General features: G+C 38.0%; 1 protein-coding gene across 2 annotated transcripts in view; it reads right to left on the bottom strand.

Moving 5' to 3' along the window:
- Nucleotides 1-19350, bottom strand: part of MDFIC2 (MyoD family inhibitor domain containing 2) — a 95273-nt gene that overhangs the window by 26404 nt on the left and 49519 nt on the right. The window contains exon 2 of one of the 2 annotated variants that reach the window (XM_057499317.1): nt 13859-13897. The exons of the other annotated variant lie outside the window; for it this stretch is intronic. Coding sequence (XP_057355300.1) covers nt 13859-13897 — 39 coding nt within the window. The remainder of the gene's footprint in view (nt 1-13858; nt 13898-19350) is intronic. 2 annotated transcript variants of the gene reach the window in all.

The raw sequence follows: 19350 nt of genomic DNA, 5'->3' as shown, positions 1-19350 counted from the left end.
TATTATTCTAGTTGAAGAAAGCAATGGTGTGTCAAGAGTCAGTGTATACTGTTTATGTTCTCCTTGCTTCAAATTCCTTTTCTCTGTGAAAAGTGAAGGTGCCAGAAGCATGCCTAATTCCAAGTAACTTCTTTATACACATCCATCAGAACATTTTGTTTCTGGATCAAAAGAGGTTTGGTGTTTTTTGAATCTGCAAAGAAGAAACAATGCAGTGACACTATATTTTAGTGATGAGAACAGAAGTACTACTTTATGACTTTTTGAAAATATCATTTGCTTCTGCCTCAGTTTCTCCCATGTTAGCTCTGCATGTGGCTTGTATGGCAGTACTGCTGTTTTACAGTTCAGGATACATGGTGGTGCTGTTGTAGCTATACCATGACAATGAGCCCCTTGTAGATCCCTGACACTAGGAGAGAGAGTAGTTGGTCTCCTAGGGCTTAAAAAATCACCATTTCAAATCTGTGACCCATCACCAAGTACCAAGTTGTTTATTGATATGATGTTCACATAATTTAAGGCAATTAGGACAGGCTGTGTAACATAGCACCTTATTCCTGAATTCTTCCCTGTATGAAAGACTGGCAGTCACGTGGATTAACCAAGATTCATTTAGAGAAAGATCCCTGAGAAAACACCATATACGATACCTCACCTAACAGATGAATTAGAAGAAAGACAGTAATCAGTACTTCACTCAGTCATTCAGGAAACATTTCTGGACTCTTTATAAAGCAGTGTGCTAACTGGTGGTGGATACACAGAGATGGATGAGAGCTGGCCCCTGCCTGCCGAGTTTTACTCTTCAGTGAGTGATAGACACTCATACAACCTCAGAAGCATACAGAAATTGGACAGTAGATGTATGTGCAGAGTTCTGTGGGTGATAAATTCAAGAATTTCCAACTATGGATACTTCAGAATGGGAAACAAACCACTGAGCTTGGCAGTTGTGGATGTTTGCTAGAATGATTTCAATAGATGGCTAAGGCTAGAAGACAGATTCATGTAATATGAATGGGGGAAAATGGAAATAAGAGGAAAAGTTGAACATTACTCATTCAATAGGTAATAATAGCTACATATTTCAGGAGACTTGATGTACCAATGTTCTATAAGAGTTTCAGTGTATAATCTTATATAAATCCTCATCTTTGCCCTACAGACTAAACAGCGTTCCTATCCACATTTTAAATTTGATGAGGCTGAAGCACAGTAAGATAATATAAGTAAATTATAATTATAGATAGTGAGTGGCAGAGCTGGGATTTAAATCTAAGTGATCTGGTTTCAGAAAAGAAGATGAGCTTTTAGCTACTATGGTGCATGCCTCTGAGAAAGGAGAGTTAATCCATAAACAGTAATATCCATAGTACATATAATATAATTAGTAATATTGATAATATCGTTGTATTATAATAGAAGTATAGTTAGCAATATGAATTATATGGAAAGGAGAAACTTTAATGTAATTTAATTTGAAGGGGTCACCACCATTATTAGGATAATGTGTGCTAAATGTTTCACTATTTGGAACTGGACAATATTTGCTAACAGTAGTCTTTACTACCCCTAAGTTTTAGAAGTTTTGACATGAAGAAAGACATTTCTTAGAGGCGAATATCTACAATGAGATCTAAAAGATTGAAATAATGTAAAAATACTAGAGAAAGTATAACTGTATTATTTTTGTGTTTCACTGTGAATGGAAAAATTCTGACAGAAAAGAATCTTTCTCTAGACAAAGTTTCATTTGAAAAATGACCCAGCTTAAGCCTAAATATTCTTTCCCACCTCTCAGAAAGAGTTGTTTTTCTTGCAACTGATACTGAGCTGCCAAAAAGTAATGATTTTCAGAGATCATCTCCATTTTTTTAATACAGCACCGAAGTTTTGGGAAAACAACCCCTGGTGTGCTCGTTCTAAGCTGTTTGTCCTTTTCCTGCCTTCTGGTTGTAATAAATGAATACACGTTGGAAAGGAAAATGTTTGCTGCGACCTGGTGAAATACTCAAGATTGTTCATTTTTTTAGAGTGCAGTGCTACATGTTGAAACCTGAAAAAAAAAAATCAAGTTCTGTACATTCATAAAGGAAAATGGATGTTTCTCCCATCAATTTCTTTCATGACTCATTTATTCTTTGATAGTCACTACTCAAGTTTCCTTGGTATTATGGTTTCCTTCACCTACCAAGATGTGCGGCTGGGCTATCCTTGAAATTCCCTAAGTCATTGAGTAAATGGTACGGAGTGTCTACTATGTGGCAAACAGCATTCTCCGGGAGGAGTAACTCAGACAAAAGACCTAAGTCACTTTTCAAATAGCTTCTAGTCCAATAGCCAAATCCGAAAAAAGAGACGCTGAGAAGTCCATGTGACAAATGCTAGGCAATCAACAAATTCCATGAGGTTTTCCTGAGGATACCAATGAGAGGCACCCAGCTCAGCCTCCAAAAGAGAGAGAGGTCTTCCCAGAGATCAGTCAAGGGCTGAATCTTAGGGAAAAGTAGAAAAGATGCATATTTTCTATTGAAAAAAAGTATAAAACATGGCAGTTTTTTTTTTCCAGTTGTCAGTATCCTGGTATTCATGTTAGAAGATGAACCAGCAAAGGACACTGTGGAGGACCAGTTAGGAAGTTGAAGAAAAGCTTGGAGACAGCCAAGGAAGGTGAGTATATTAAAGAAATTCCTGGTCAGCACTGCCAGGGCATATATATTTAGGAACATTATATATTCAGAAACTTCCTTATGTGCATATATTGATCCACTGCTTCAAATATGGTAGAAATACTCTCCATCACTATCTTTAGCTCATAAAGATTTATGTTGGTGATGGAACTGGCTGCACTGAGCCCAATTTGCTTCTTTCTGGACACACAGTTAAATTGCATTTTCCAATGGCTTCCTTGCATCTACCTGGCATCATGAAATAGTTCTGGTGGGGGGATATGGGCATGAGTGATATGCCTCACTTCCAAGTTCGTGCCCTAAGATATGCCACATGATTTTCCACATTTTGTTCGTTACTTATTGGAAAGCTTTAAACAAAGAATGTAGTAGAACACACTGGGGACCCCCAGATGATGTCAGAGCCAAAAGGTGAAAAAATCCTGGATCCTGGAGTCACTGCATGGTGGAGAACAATCCAGAAACATCTACCTGCATGGAGCTTTGGGTAGCCAAGAACAAACTTTTATTAAATTAGGCCACTGAGACTTGGGGGTTGTTTTTTTATAGGAGCTACTGTTAATAAATCTGGGTAATAATTTGATAATATGGAATACAACTCATGTGACTTAATAAATATATTTTAGTATTTATGGTAGAAAAAATGGTTATTGAATTCCAGAATTTGTACAAAGAACAATATATTTATTATCTAATTTTATCATATGTCAGGTATGTAATATTACTGTCATCCACTATAATGGTTAAGAAATTGGGTTAGAGAGTTAGAGATAATTACTTAAAATCATAAAATTAATAATAGTATGGGCTGGATTTGAATGCATGCTGTTAGACATGAGGGCCATTCACTTACCTGTATATTGTCTCCTGTTGATAGATACCATAATATATGTTGAACAACTGATATATATCATATTATTTCTTTCAAGAAGGTAATACATCTTTAATAACACCCAGTTTAGATTCCTTTTTTCTGAGCATAATGAAGGAGATCCATGTTACCCTTATACTAGCAACAGAAATTCTTTTCATTAGTATTTCCTTTCATAAAAATATACATTTGTGGGCTGGTGCCAACCCCTTATGTTTTTTTAATTAAAGTATCATAGGTATATAGTCTTATGAAGGTTTCACATGAAAAACATTGTGGTTTCAACATTCACACATATTATCAAGTCCTCATCTCCCCTGTCCCCCATTGCAGTCACTGTCCATCAGCATAGTAAGGTGCTATAGAGTCATTACTTGTCTTCTCTGTGCTATACTGCCTTCCCTGTGACCTACCTATGTTGTGTGTGCGAATTATAGTGCCCCTTAATCCCCTTCTCCCTCCCTCCCCACCCACCCTCCGCAACCCCGTCCCTCTTTGGTAATCACTAGTCCACTCTTGGAGTCTGTGAGTCTGCTGCTGTCAAACCCCTATTTTTGACCACTAGAACGATTATTTGGCTTTCAAAACCTCTACCAACTCATTATCATTAGTCAAATGATAAGTGAATTATATATATATATGTGTGTGTGTATATATATACACACTTCTTAAACTCTTTTTTAAACCAAATGGATATTTGATAACAAGAGGAATCTCTCTTGAAACTGGCTGATAGAAGTTATCTGTCTGTTTATTGTTTATTATTAAATATCTGCTTTCACTTAACAGAAACAAAATTGAGCTGGGATAACAGCAAGCTCTAATTTATTAGTCCAGGATTCAGGGTTTTGGGTGAATACCTCTTCTTACTGGCGGTTTATCTGTGAAACAATGTACCCCAGCCCTTGATCCTCATTGGGTTTTGAAGACAATGCTCCATGATGAGTCCAAAGGCCAGACGTGTTCAAATATGAGGATGCTGTATGCCCACTCCACCCTCCTGTGTCATCCTCCTCCTGCCAGATTGGACAAGAGGGTCTAAACAAGCAAAGCTCTTTGTTTAAGAGGTGAGCTTCAGTGTGCAGGGAACTGATCACGTCTTGCTGCTCTTCCCTGCTTATGGGGGTGCACTGACCCTCCTGAGGGGCTGGCAGCCATGAATCTCAGCCACACCAGTCTATACTTTGCATTTGTAACAAATACTCTTTACCTTCCTTGAAAAAACAGCCATACTGTTATCAACTATAAAATGTATTAAAAACACACAAGGGCATTTCAGTATGTATTGTGCACAGAAAAATACTATTGCCTGACAGGCTCCAACTGGCAACCCAAAGAGGTCTTACTGAAGGAAACAGCAGTAGCAGTGAGCAGCGCAGAGGAAGGTGGTTGTGCCTCTGACATTGGCAGCCCGCGTTCGCTTAGGACCAAGGATCCTGCCCTCGCCTCTTCCACACCCGGAGGACCTCCTAGGCGAGCAGCCAGCCGTCTCTCTCAGGGCTCAAGCTGTCAACGCGAACATCATTCTTTCCCTTTTTCTGAGCTAAGCTCTGCCCCCAGAGCTCCCGACGCCTTCCTGGGTGAAAGCTCTGGAAGAGCTCCCTTCTAAAGTGCATCACACGCTCTGCACTTTCAAACTGACAGAACAAAAGAGCCAAATTGTGAAAGTATGGTGGGAGTGACGTGTTAGTTGCGTGGAATGATTATTTCTTAATGGGCCCTGAGAACAGGCTCTGGCCGTTTTGACGCTGCTTAAACCTCTCAGAGTCCCTTCCTGGTGAGTTAGTAATTAAGGTTGATTTGCTTAATCAGCAAAACACACAGTAACAAGAGAGAGATGGGGGGCGGTACAGAAAACGGGCACAAAGGAAGTCCTACTACTTCTCTCCCTCTCTCATTCCTATCAAATTAGTGGCAATGAAATTACTTGGGCCAGGAATGGCAAAGGTAACTCTCATCTGGAAGGATTAAACAGGCCTGCTGTGGCGTGTGTGTTTGTGTGTGTGTGTGATGTCTTTTTCCTTTCCAGAACTGATGCTACACCAAATAACAGTCCCGTCTTCTTGAAGGCTGTTTAGCACTGTGAGCTCCCAAAGCCTTGTGGTCTACTCCTTCTGCCCTGCTCCCGCCTAACCGTTAATGAATATGTTCAACTGGCCAGGGTCACTTTATTATTCTGACATAATGAACTGGGGGATGTGATTTCCCAGTTCTGAGACTGACACAGGCAGGGTGATGCTTTCACCTCGAGATGCCCCAACTGTATACTCGACACACAGAAGAATAAATATTGATCTGCTTTCCGAGGATGTGCGCCATGTGAAATGTTAATGCTTTTAAACGACTTTGGACATACAAAGTAGCTATTATTACCACTATTATTATAAGGTATAAAATCTCAGAGAGTGTCTCATCTTTACCCTTTCTCCTCATGATTAGTGTATGTGTTGAGTGCCCAGTGTACTCACACCACCACTCATATGACTGGATCTGGTGATGACATTCTAAGACAAAGACACTGATGTTGAGACTCCCCAACAAGGAAGGCAAGCATTGTTCTCAACAATAATGCGAATATGTATTGTTCTGTGGATGACCAATAATGAATTTGGTTTGCAAAAATAATTTCTGGAAAAGTTTGGATACTGAAAGTGAGTTCCCTCGAAGCCACAGTGTAGGAGATAGTCACAGTCAAATTGCTCTATATTAGAAAAAGCTGAAATTTGTGGTTTGGGTGAAGCTTAAGGGAAATAGTGCAATAAAGTGGCAGGAGATAAATGGGATAATGGTCAATGAGAATGGCCAAGTGACTTAGTTAACAGGATAGTTATCTAATATCTAATTTTAAATTGCTTGCTAGCTGTTCCTTTGATGATAAAGCCCTCCTCCCAGTTTTCTCACTTCTGTCAAACTTTCGTAAAAAATCTTTCATACACACAATCTATTGTTTATGGCATTCAGAATAAAGACACTGAAGTCATACCCAATGAAATCAGTGAAGGCCCAGGTTTATCTGAGTGAGATGTGGAAAAATATTTGCAATGAGTAAATTGGGATCAGGCATATGATAACTCTGCTTCTCTCAAGGATTTTAGGCAGTTGAAGAGAGGGCTGGGCGAACATCTGAGTTATACATTTGTTTATTAAGTTATTCATTCAACTAATGTTTATTGAACAGCTGCTATATGCCAGGGACTCTAATGGGAATTGAGAATATAAAAGTGGGTAATACTGATAGGATCCCTGGTGTTTACTGTAGCTTAGGCCATAAAGAATAGGATGCACATTTATCTACTTTGCAGCAATTTGGAAATTTATTATGATCCTTTGCTATCTGCCTAGAGACCAGCTTTTCTATTTTCTTTCCTACTTCTTCCTTGCTTTCATTATTTCAGGAAAATTTACTTTTTGGCTCCTAGTTTTTCAGATTTTCCTTAATTTGTTATTACATGTAATACCTCCCCATCTTTTAACCTAGCCAAATCTTGCCAGCTTCTCTTTAAAGCCTGCCTTGGACAACCTCAGCCTGAAAAAACAACACATTTTTCTGATTTATTGGTCTGGAGTGCAGTTTGGGCATCATAGTTTGTAACAGCTGCCAAGATAATTCTAATGTGTAGCCAGAGTTGAGAATCACTGTCCAAAAGTGTACATACAGAAATGGCCCAAGATGGCAGCATAGGAAGATCCTGAGCTCACCTCCTCCAATGGACACAACAAATCTACAACCGCCTATGAAATGATTATATAGAAACTGGATGAACAGAGCCTCCACAACAAGAACAGAACCATGCAGAGTAGATGAGGCAGAGATACAATCTCAAAAAAGAAAAATGAAAAACAAAAAATATATAACCCAGGTGTGGTGTTTCATGGTTGCAAGGGATCTCAAAGATACAGATCTTCTCCCTGAGGAGCAGGAGATTCGAACTCCACATCAGGCACTCTGACCCTCAGATCCTACACTGGAGAGACAAGCCCCCAAAACACCTGGCTTTGAAAACAACAGGGAATATGACTAGAAAAGCTATAGAACTGGGAGGAAAGGAAAACCCAATTCTTCTTAAAGAGCTTTTGCACAGACTCACTTGATCTGGAAATCAGTAGAAAAACCATAGGTGAAGGAGACCCACTTGGTAATCTAGGAGTTCCTACTGGATAGGCTAGTACAAAGGTGAAAAGATCGAAGCGGCAAAATCAACTATATCTACAATAATTAGTTAAGGAATACCCAAAAGAGAAATATGTAAAATATGTCAAAAACAAATGTGTGTGTGAGGGGGAGGGGGTAAAAATGTAGTGCTTTTTGAATACATCCCAACTAAGTCACCACCAACTTGAAATAACTGCCAAAACACAGGGGTTATATATGAGCCACAAGTCAAAAACCTATAAAAGATACACAAAAATTAAAGAGAAAGAAATCTAAACCTAACACAAAGGAGGTCATTAAATCACAAGGAAAGAGAGCAAGAGAAGAAAGGAACAGAGAAGAACTACAAAACCAATCAGAACACAACTGACAAAATGGCAATAAGTACATACTTCTCAATAATTACTTTAAATGTAAATGGACTAAACACTTCAGTCAAAGACATAGAGTGGCTGAATGGATAAAAAAACCAAGACGTGTCTGCACACTGCCTTCAGAGATTCATTTTTGATGTAAAGATACACAGATAGAATGCAAAGGGATTGAAAAAGGTATTCCAGGCAAATAGAAGCAAAAAGAAAGCTGGGGTAGCAATAGTTGTATTGGACAAATTTGACTGTAAAACAAAGGTTGTAACAAGACACAAAGAAGGGCATTACATAATGATAAAGTGATCAACCCAACAAGATATAATACTAGCAAATATTTATCCACCCAGCATCGAAGCACCTAGATACATAAAGTAAATATTAACAGGCACAATGGTAGAAATTTACATCAATACAATAATAATAGAGGACTTTAACACCCCACTTACATCAAAGGATAGGTCATCAGACAGAAAATTAATAAGGAAACATCAGCCTTAAGAGCATTAGACCAGATGGACTTCATAGATATGTACAAAACATAACACCCAAAACAACAGAATACACATCTTTTCTAGTGCACATTGAACAATCTCCAGAATAGATCACATATTAGGCCACAAAACAAATCTCAATAAATTCAAGAAGATTGGAATCATAACAAGTATCTTTTCTAACCACAATGGTATGAAACTAGAAACCAATTATAAGAGGCAAACCAGAAAAATCACAAACACATGGAGACTAATCGACATGCTGCTAAATAACCAATGGGTCAGGTGAAGAAATTAAAGAGGAAACCAAAAATACCTTGAGACTAATGAAAATGAAAAAAAAAAAAACATTTCAAAATATATGGGATGAAGCAAACACAGTTACAAGAGGGAAGTTTATAGCATTTAGGTCTACTTCAAGAAACAAGAAAAAATCTCAAACAATCTAACCTTAGGCCTAAAGGGACTAGAAAAAGAAGAACAAAGGCCAAAGTTAATAGAGGGAAGGAAATAATAATGATCAGAGTGGAAATAAATGAAACAGACTAAAAACAAAAAAACAATGGAAAAGTTCAATGAAACCAAGAGCTAGTTCTTTGAAAAAAAGTAAATGAAACTGATAAAGCTTTTTAGCCAGACTTATCAAGAATAAGAGATAGAACCCAAATAAAGTCAGAAACAAAAATCAAGAAGTTACAACTAACACAGAAATACCATACAAAGAATCTTGAGAAACTACTACAAACAATTGTATGCCAACAAGTTGATCAATATAGAAGAAATGGATACATTTCCATAAACATATTACCTTACTAGACTGAAGCAAGAAGAAATATATTTTCTGAACACTGATTACTACTCATAAAATTGAATCAGTTATGAAAAAATTTTCCAAGAAAAAAAATCCAGGACCAGATGGCTTCACAGGTGAATTCACCCTAGCATTCAAAGAAGAGTTAATACCCATACTTCTCAAACCATTCCAAAAAACTGAAGAGGCAGGAATGGTGCCAAACTCATTCTATGAGTCCAACATTACCCTGGTGCGAAAACCAAAGACATGACAAAAAAAAGAAAATTGCAAGCCACTATTCCTGATGAACATAAATGCAGACATCCTCAACAAAATATTAGCAGTATCTGTAAATACATTCAACATAATCCACCACATTAACAAAAAGTAGGATAAAAGTCATATGATCATCTCAATAGTTGCAGAAAAACATTTGACAAAGCCCAATATCTATTTATAAAAAAATGCTCTCAACAAAATGGGTATAAAGGGAATGTCCCTCAACATAATAAAGACCATGTATGACAAACCCACAGCTAACATCATACTCAATAGTGAAAAGCTGAAAGCTTTTTCTCTAAGATCAGGACCAAGACAAAGATGCCCACTCTTACAACTTCTATCCAACTTAGTACTGGAAGTTCTAGCCAGAGTAATAAGGCAAGAAAAAGAGGTAAAAGGCATCCAGATTGGAAAGGAAGAAGTAAAACCATCACTACTTGCAGACAATAAAGTTGCAGGATACAAAATCATTCTAGAGAAATCTGTATCCCCTTTCATCCCTTTTCTATGTATTTTGAGTCTTTACCTGCTCCTTTCTCCCTTTGCATACATGCTTAGGTGTATCATAGCCCCAAATCGTCTTGTGCTGATTTTTCTATTACCCAGTCCCTCAGAGGAGTCTTGAACACATTCCATTTCATTATCCACTCATTCCTAATCCCTCACAATTTGTTACTATCCCCATGCAAATGAAAGTGATCTTTCAAAGTTCATGTGTCACTACATGTTGGGTGCTTAATAAATATTTGTTGAATGAAGAAACAAATGAATGCATTACTTAAAAACTTTTTAAATATATGTATATATATATATTTTAATTAAGGTATCATTGATACACAGTCTTATGAAGGTTTCACATGAGCAAACTTTGTGGTTTCAACATTCACCTGTATTATCAAGTCCCGCCGCCACCCAACTGCAGTCACTGTCCATCAATGTAGTAAGATGCTATAGAGCCATTACTTGTCTTCTCCGTGAATGCATGACTTTCTAATCACCAAACGAATGATCTTTAATCAGTTTCTGTCTTCCTTGATACAGAGTTAGTCAGGCCCATGACTCTTCCTATCTTCTTTAAAATAGAATTCTGGCTTTCCTCTTATTCCAATATTTCTTCTATTTTCTGGGAGTCCACTATTCAGGAGGTACTGTTACACATGTTTATGGGTTATGGTGGCAGACAAAAATAGTGGAGTTCAAATCAAATCCCTGCCATTTCATAGCTGTATGACTTCAGGCAAATTGCTTACCTCACTCAGTCTAATTTCTTCATTCACATAAAGGAGATGATAATTGTATTGCTCTAAAGGTTCAGGAGATATCTAAATGCCATTGCAAAGATAATAAATTCTCAGTTAACATTGGTGGGTATTTGCATTCCAGTGGTTAGAAGCTCCCTATGGGCAGTCACCATGCCATTTTTTCCTACCATTCTATTCTTTCCTCAAAACCTATAGTGTTTGGCTCAAGGTCCTCAAAAGATACTAGTTGTGAATAAACAAGTGAATGTATTTTTCCTTTTCTCTTAGTGGATGATCTTTCCCTAGGCCTTGGCTTCATCAATGTTCATTCTTTCCTTTGCTGACCTAATTTAATCCCTGATGATTTTTTGACCTCAGTCATTTCTTCAACTATCTTCTTCATGTAGGTGACCATTAAATCTAAACTGAAATCAGACTCAGCTTGTTATAATCTCTAGTACTAGGTTTGCTGTCTTTAAGACACTTATTAAGAACATGCTCAAGACATCACTTTGATACCTTCAACTCCCTATATTTAAAAAAGAACTAGTCTTCTCTCCTTCTTTTATTATTCATTCATATATATTCACTACAATATATATTTATTATACTTGTATACTTGGAATAGCCTCTTATACACATATGCACACACAAATATGTGTATGTATGTTTGTAATGACCTTCCTGCCTATTTACTTATTGGCTATAAGATAAGGTTACTTGCCCATCAATAACCAAAAATAATAACAACATTAGTTTTCAAAACACCACATCCTTTATCCTGCCAGTATTTTGACCCTTATTGTAATGGACAACTTTGTTTTATGTAAACAGTATTTGTTTGTTAAACAAGAAACTTGTAGATATATTTTATTTTATTTCTTAATTTTTTTGGTATCATTAATATACACTTAATATGAAACAGCATTGTGGTTACTAGATTCCCCCCATTATCAAGTCCCCACCCCATACCCCATTACAGCCACTGTCCATCAGCACAGTAAGATGCTATAGAGTCACTACTTGTCTTCTCTGTGCTATACTGCCTTCCCCGTACCCTCCCCTACATGATGTGTGCTAATCGTAATGCCCCTTTTTCCCCTTATCCCTCCCTTCCCACCCATCCTCCCCAGTCCCTTTCCCTTTGGTAACTGTGAGTCCATTCTCAGGTTCTATGAGTCTGCTGCTGTTTTGTTCCTTTAGTTTTTGCTTTGTTCTTATACTCCACAGATGAGTGAAATCATTTGATACTTGTTTTTCTCTGCCTAATTTCACTGAGCATAATACCCTCTAGCTCCATCCATGTTGCTGCAAATGGTAGGATTTGTTTTCTTCTTATGGCTGAATAGTATTCCATTGTGTATATGTACCACATCTTTATCCATTCATCTACTATGGACACTCAGGTTGCTTCCATATCTTGGCTATTGTAAATAGTGCTGCTTTAAGCATAGGGGTGCATATGTCTTTTTCAAACTGGGCTCCTGCATTCTTAGGGTAAATTCCTAGAAGTGGAATTCCTGGGTCAAATGGTATTTCTATTTTTAGTTTTTTAAGGAACCTCCATACTGCTTTCTACAATGGTTGAACTAATTTACATTCCCACCAGCAGTGTAGGAGGGTTCCCCTTTCTCCACAACCTCGCCAACATTTGTTGTTGTTTGTCTTTTGGATGGTGGCCATCATTAGTGGTATGAGGTGATATCTCATTGTGGTTTTAATTTGCATTTCTCTGATAATTAGCGATGTGGAACATCCTTTCATGTGCCTGTTGGCCATCTGAATTTCTTCTTTGGAGAAGTGTCTATTCAGATCCTCTGCCCACTTTTTAATTGGGTTATTTGCTTTTTGTTTATTGAGGTGCATGAGCTCTTTGTATATTTTGGATGTCAACCCCTTATCGGATCTGTCATTTATGAATATATTCTTCCATACTGTAGGATACCTTTTTGTTCTACTGATGATGTCCTTTGCTGTACAGAAGCTTTTTAGTTTGATATAGTCCCACTTGTTCATTTTTAGGTATGTTTTTTATTAAAAAAAAATTCCTCAAGAAATATGAAAGTGTAAAAATGAGAGAAAATGCCCCCTTCACCTTGGATGTTTGCCTTATTCTTACACTTTTTACAGAGGTGATTGCTGTTATCAGCTTAGAATAATTCTTCTCCAGACTTTTTACTTACATTAGTGACCATGCATGTTTGATTTTTACTTAATGTAAATGTGCTAAACTATATATATATATATATATACCTATAGTGTGGAACTGGATTTTTAGTCTCATTAATTTGTCTTGGAGGAGGTGCAGATTTAGACATGCCTCTTCCTAGTGTATAGTATTGCCTCATACAAAAGCACTGTAACATATTTAGGCAGAGTTCCATTGATGAATGCTTAAAAGCTACCTTGCTATTTATTTTTCCATCCCTCTCATATGTGTGATCTTTAAACTAAATGAGAAAGCGCATTTCAAGGTTTTCTGTCTTGGCATCTGTGTATGCCATTCTTTTCCTATTCCTGACAGTGAAACTTCTACTTATCTTCTAAACCCCAGCTCAAATGTTAACTTATACATGGAATCCTCTATGCTAACTCCAGCTTTAAGTGGTACCTTTGAGATGCCCAATCCTTAAAGAGGCTGAGGTTTTTGTACTCCCACAAAGTTAAATATAGGGTCCTACAAATGGTTGACCCTGAATCCATGTACTGTATAAAAGTGTATATGATTTTTAACCTTTATAAAAAAGAACTACATGTATGCACGGATAGGCTATAAGTACCTTCAAGGTGAAAACATATCTAAATGTGCTTTGAATAATAAAGATATTTGATTTGTGTGGAAGAGCTACAGCAGCTGTATTGCAGACATGAACAAAGATGGAGTTCTTTTCATATCATATTGCACCAAAAATGCCCTTCAGTCAATATAGGAAGCTATTACCAAGGAATAGGGATGAACCTGCCAGGGTCTCCAAGACGATTTTGAACTGAGCTGGATAATCCTAATGGAAGGGAAATTAAAAATAATTATTTGCATGGATAGCCATTGTTTTTTTATTTTTGTGTTATTTGATTTTTTGCCTTTCTGGGATCCCTTTCCCCCTTTTGTACAGGAAAGAGAACACCACTTTCTAGGGAGGACCCATTCCTTGTAGCCTGAATGGAGTGGCCTTGCCCATCCCTGTTCCACAGGGCCTTGGTAACCCAAGCCCTCTCTATTCTACTCACAGGGCCTTGTTGCAGGATGGTTATTAAAAATCAGGCTGTACCAACCAGCATGTTCTCTGGAGCTTGAGACTGCTGTGCTGGGAGTGAGGGATCTCTCTTCTTTCATGAAGTGGAAAGATAATGTAAGCTTGTGACTGACACAAGCCATCTTTCCTACCAAGTGCAAAAAGTCTGAAAATAAAGCCAAAAAGGGGCCACATAGCTAAGAAGAGAAGGTCAAGGCAGGACACATGCATTTGTCATTTGGGCCCCTGGATCTACTTATTCCTGCAGCTTATCTGCTCCTGGACATCCTAGATATGTGAGTCTACAAATTCATTTTACTTAAGCTAGTTGGGTTTCTATGATCTGTAATGAAAAGAGACTCACAAATTATATAGGAGGTTTAATTCATTTTAAATGTTGCTTTTGACTTTGTTTTCTCCTTATCTCTTTTTAGAGAATGTATGCTGATGACATTCTCTAAATTTAATTGTTTAGTCTCTGCTTTCTAACTCCCCAAAACGTTCATAGAGTAGAAATGTTCAATTCTGTGAAGGTATGCAAAAAATGAAATATAAAGCTGGCTGGATCTTGTGCTAAAATGAATGTTTGTTTTAAAGAAAGAAACAGAGATGTGGTTTCTGCAGACTTGATCTTCCATCAGTCTTGCTGAATTTACATCAGTGCGAAGTGGGGACAGGACTCGAAGCCCATTTCCAACTTTTGGTTAGTGGCCTTAACATTCATGACATGGTCATTTTGTTTGGAGGGAAAAGTCATTTTCTGGAGAGAAGCAAATTGCTATACAGACAGTATGAGATTTGTATTTGCAGTCATGAATTCTGGTGCTATGATTTTTCCACTAAAGAGCTCTGTGATTATGGAGTTCAACCCTTCTAGGTCTTAGTTTCCTCTTCCGTCAAATAAAAGACACGGAAGCCAGGCGTCTCTCATCTTTTCCAGCACTCATATACTGGCAAATGCTTCTCCAGCACCCTTTACTTCCCCTATTAGAAGTCATATCGTCTTGGGTTATGATAATGTGCTAGGTGCAGTGATGTCGTGTTCAACTCAGTATTTCCCAACAGGGAGTCCTGTATATGGCAAATAGTAGATGATCTATAAATATTTGTTGAATAGAGGATGGAATGAAGTATGCTCACTTTTGTATGTAAAATATTACTTTTTATTTTTATTTTATTGGTTTTTTTTTTTCAACTGACCAAAAGGATGATCTTTGAAATTGCAGAAAATATCTCTAACTTGGAGGTGAGAAGGAAAAATAAGTTAATGATGGATTTGACCACCGGGACGTTCTGTGCATCTGCATGGATTTATAAAGAGGACTTTCCTTGAATTCAAAGCTCAAGATAAGCAGAGTTACCTCACATTTTAAAAATAAGAGATAGACTTTACAGTGTACAATGGCCTTTTGAGGTGACCATTGTCATTCAGCTTTTAAGGCTTGGTAACGAAGCCATCCTGGTGAACCTTCTATGTGAATGAAGCCTTCCTTAGTCGGCTTTTCCTATAGTATTTCATCCTGGGAAAGAAAAGCAGTAGCTAAGCCAAAAACAAGCACGATAACAAAAAAAAAATGAGTCGTTGGCCAAAGCAACAGAACTACATTTTTTTTATCCCTTCACTTGTGTCTCTGAAGGAAAAGTAAGAAACATAGTTTTTCATCTTTGTTTAGACACTGAACAATACAAATCACAAGAACATATATTTCTGACATACTATTTTTTGGTGTTCTTTGGAATTTGGACCCTAATTAAAAAATATGTGTTTCCTAGCCCTTCTTACTGTGAAAATCCTTGGCAATATAAACAGATGCACTGGTTGGCTTTTAATTCTGACACCAGACTGTCTGAAATAATAGCTCTGAGAAAGTGTGAATTCTTTCATTCCTCAAGCTTTAATTATAAGTACTTAATTTGTTTCCTTTCCATTGCCGGCTATCATACCAATTGGGTTTTGTTTTCATCTGGCTAAAACATGGTGCACCTTAGAGGCCTCTCATTGTGAAAAGTTTATTCTGCATGGGAAGAGAGAAACAAACAAGACATTTGAGTTATTTTCATACTTCAGGGCACATCACTGTAATTTAACAATTAGGATATTAAGTGGCGTTCTAAAAAATTCACTAATACAGGCCTCTAAGATGACAGACGTGGGATCTTGATAAGCAGTTTGAAAACACTGTTCCTCATAAAAGTTGATTCATCATTTGAAAAATGAGCCAAGTTAATAGATTCCTAATTCATCTTGACCTTTCACAGTCAAAGATATTCCTCATTTTTTGTGTCCACCATTTTTTACACCTCATAACCAATTTGCTGTCACAACGTTTTCAGCCGAGAGCCAGCTGCGATGATACTGACGTCTTTAATTAGATGGGGTACCACATAGGGCACATTAGCCAAGAAAGTCATCAGTTGCTGGGAGTTGGGATAGTCTGGAAAAATCACTAGGTCTGATCTTCCTGAATATTGTCACATTTTCACTTTTAAAACTTCACCATGTGGAGTTGTGTTTTTATTTATATTCTAAGGGCAAAAATAAAATCAAAGAAAGGCAAATCATTGCTGAAACTCATGATAAGCCTAATAAAATCTCATCTCATCCTCCAGTTGATTCCTTTCTAAGTCTGTGTGTCTGTGCATTTACAGTTTGAGATACTTTCACCAATTATTTTGGGGCCTAGAACTAAAGGTGCTGATAGTCCCTTTGTAACTATGATAGAAAGAATGAATATGGCTAAGATGTGGTGAACTTTATATTAGGAATTGTTAAACTCTTTATTTTTATTATCCCATTTTAATCCTCATAACATTCCTGTAAGGTATTGTTATTATTAGCCTCATTCTAAAGGTGGGGAAACTGAGACTTAGTGAGGCTAAAGTAATGGACCCAAGTTCACAGAACTAGAAAGCTAGTGAGCAAGCAGGGATTGGAACCCAGGAAGGGCCCCAGATGGTTTAATCATGTCCCCGGTGCTGCTAGACATTACAGCTCTTCATGGACCTCATGCTGGACACATGGGACCCCAGTTAATCCTTCCCCAAAACTACTAACATAGGGAATATTATACCCATTTTACAGATGGAGGAACTGAACCTGACAAAGTGATTTGGCCAAGGTCACTCAGTGTGTAAGTAGTGGAGATGGGCTTAGAATTAAGGTCTGCTTGATTCCAACAGGTCTGCGTTCAAAACCTTCTTCTGAAACTGCATAATACCCTTGGTTTAGGGCTTTAGAGTGTGTTACCTAAATCTAGTAGATAGCACCAGAAAAAATTTTATTCCGTGTACAGTGGCTGAATAAGCTTTATTAGCTGGCAGAAAGGCTTGAAATAAGGGTAAAGGCCAATGACATCTCTTCCTGTTTCTGACATTTTTATAACAGAGACAAAAAGGAGTCTTGGGGAATATGTATTTCCTTTACATCTCATGACAGTATAACATCTCTTCAGGAATGGTGGGAAAAACATGTGGCGACGCCCTCCTGATCTTTTTGCAAAAACGCAAGTATACTATCTTGTCCATTTCCTACTTTACTTTAGAAAATTTGCTTCTGCGAATTATGTTGTTGAGAATATGAATCTCAGCGGCCCTTGGGTTCCATAACCAGGCTTTAGGGCAGCAGCTTGGACAACAGTGAGAGCTTCTGAGTGGTTTCCTGTTTCTCTTGGTCTCATTACAGTCCTTGCCAAAGCTTCGCTCCTTCTCTGGTGCATTAGTAATGCAAAATGAAATTCATTGTGCCCATTATATCTGTTAAATGGTTTCCATTTTAACTTGAGAAAAATGTATTGACGTTCATGTGTTTGGCATGGAAAATGTGTATATCTATCGAAGATAGCAACTTGTCTGTTGGAATTACAGTGCATTATGTATAATGCTGCTTTTAGCTGTGCATGTACATTTCCTGGAATCTTATTGTGTCAGAGCTTGGAAAGTTTACACAAGCATTGGTAATCTAATTTTTGTCTGGTGGGTGGCTGTGGAAATATGGAGTATTTGAAAAAGCAAATGTCTTGGCCATCTGTGCCAGGGAGCGGTTTGGTGGCAGCGGTGTCTAGTCAGGTGGGGTAAAAAGCAACCCATCGAAAAAAAAAAAAAGTTTAAAAAATATTGCCCCAGGCCTAATGTAAATATTAATTTCCCAAGAGCAGAAAGATGTAACTGTTATTGTGGCATGGTTTTTAGCACATTGCTGGTTATTCTTTTGAAGAGTTCTAATTGTGAGTCGGAAGAATATTTTATCTTTCTCTTCCCTCTTGATGATAATCCTTCTCTAGACTATATTGTTTCCCATGTCTTTTGTCTTCTGCAGACATGAGTCTTTGGCTCATGAACATCTTGTTAAGGTCTGTTGAGGATTAGGGGCTGTGACACAATTTTCTTGCTGAGTCTTTTTATTGGGGATTTTTCAGTTGGTTTGTCTTGGAGGTCTTTGAAATGTCTTGTATCAAGCAATGATTTTCATTTTTCTTTGTTCTCCTCAAAATCAGGGTTGCATTTTGCTCGGCCGTTCCCTGGGGTCTAGGTAATGAATTGTATTATTTAATAGGCGAGTGTGAAATTCTGTGGGCAGCCGCTGGACTGCTGTCTGCTTCTCGGAGTTGTTTAAATCCCACTCACTGTGCTGCCGCTGAACTGTGATGCAGTTTATGCAGTTTTTGTTTTTTAGCTTTCAGTGTATTTCAGTTATCCATCCGTCTAAAGCTGGGCTCCTTCCCCTGGGCACTGTCGTCCTTTGGGGCCGGCCATTCTTTGTTGTGGGGTGGCCCTGAGCACAGTGGGATGTGCAGCGGCATCCCTGGCCTCTACTCACCAGATGCCGGCAGCACCTTCTCCCTAGTATCTCCGGGTACCCCTAATGTCCCCTCTGCGGGGGGCAGCGAAATCACACCATCTGAGAACCACTCATCTAAACCAAGGGTGAAACAAGGCTGGTGTGATATAAAGGAATTTCCATAAAAAGCCCTGAATTCTGGCAATACAGTGACAAAGCTGAGAGAGCTTTGTGTCTTGGAGGGTGTGTGGGGGTATGGTATCACACGTCCCTGGAGAAAATACTGTAGTAATTGTCTATAGTTTCTTAGGCTGCGTAGCAGAGGAGGTAAGGGTCACGTTTTAACTGCTTTGCTTCTGATCTGCTAATTATCTCTCACCCTGTGATGCCTTTTATCTCCCTTCTCTGCAGCTTGACTCACATAAGGAAGATTCTAATTCTTCTC

The sequence above is a fragment of the Manis pentadactyla genome, chromosome 1 (genome assembly GCF_030020395.1).
Source record: "Manis pentadactyla isolate mManPen7 chromosome 1, mManPen7.hap1, whole genome shotgun sequence".
NCBI lineage: Eukaryota > Metazoa > Chordata > Mammalia > Pholidota > Manidae > Manis > Manis pentadactyla.
The sequence above is the reverse complement of the archived record's forward strand: the minus strand, read 5'-3'. Positions and strand labels throughout refer to the sequence as shown.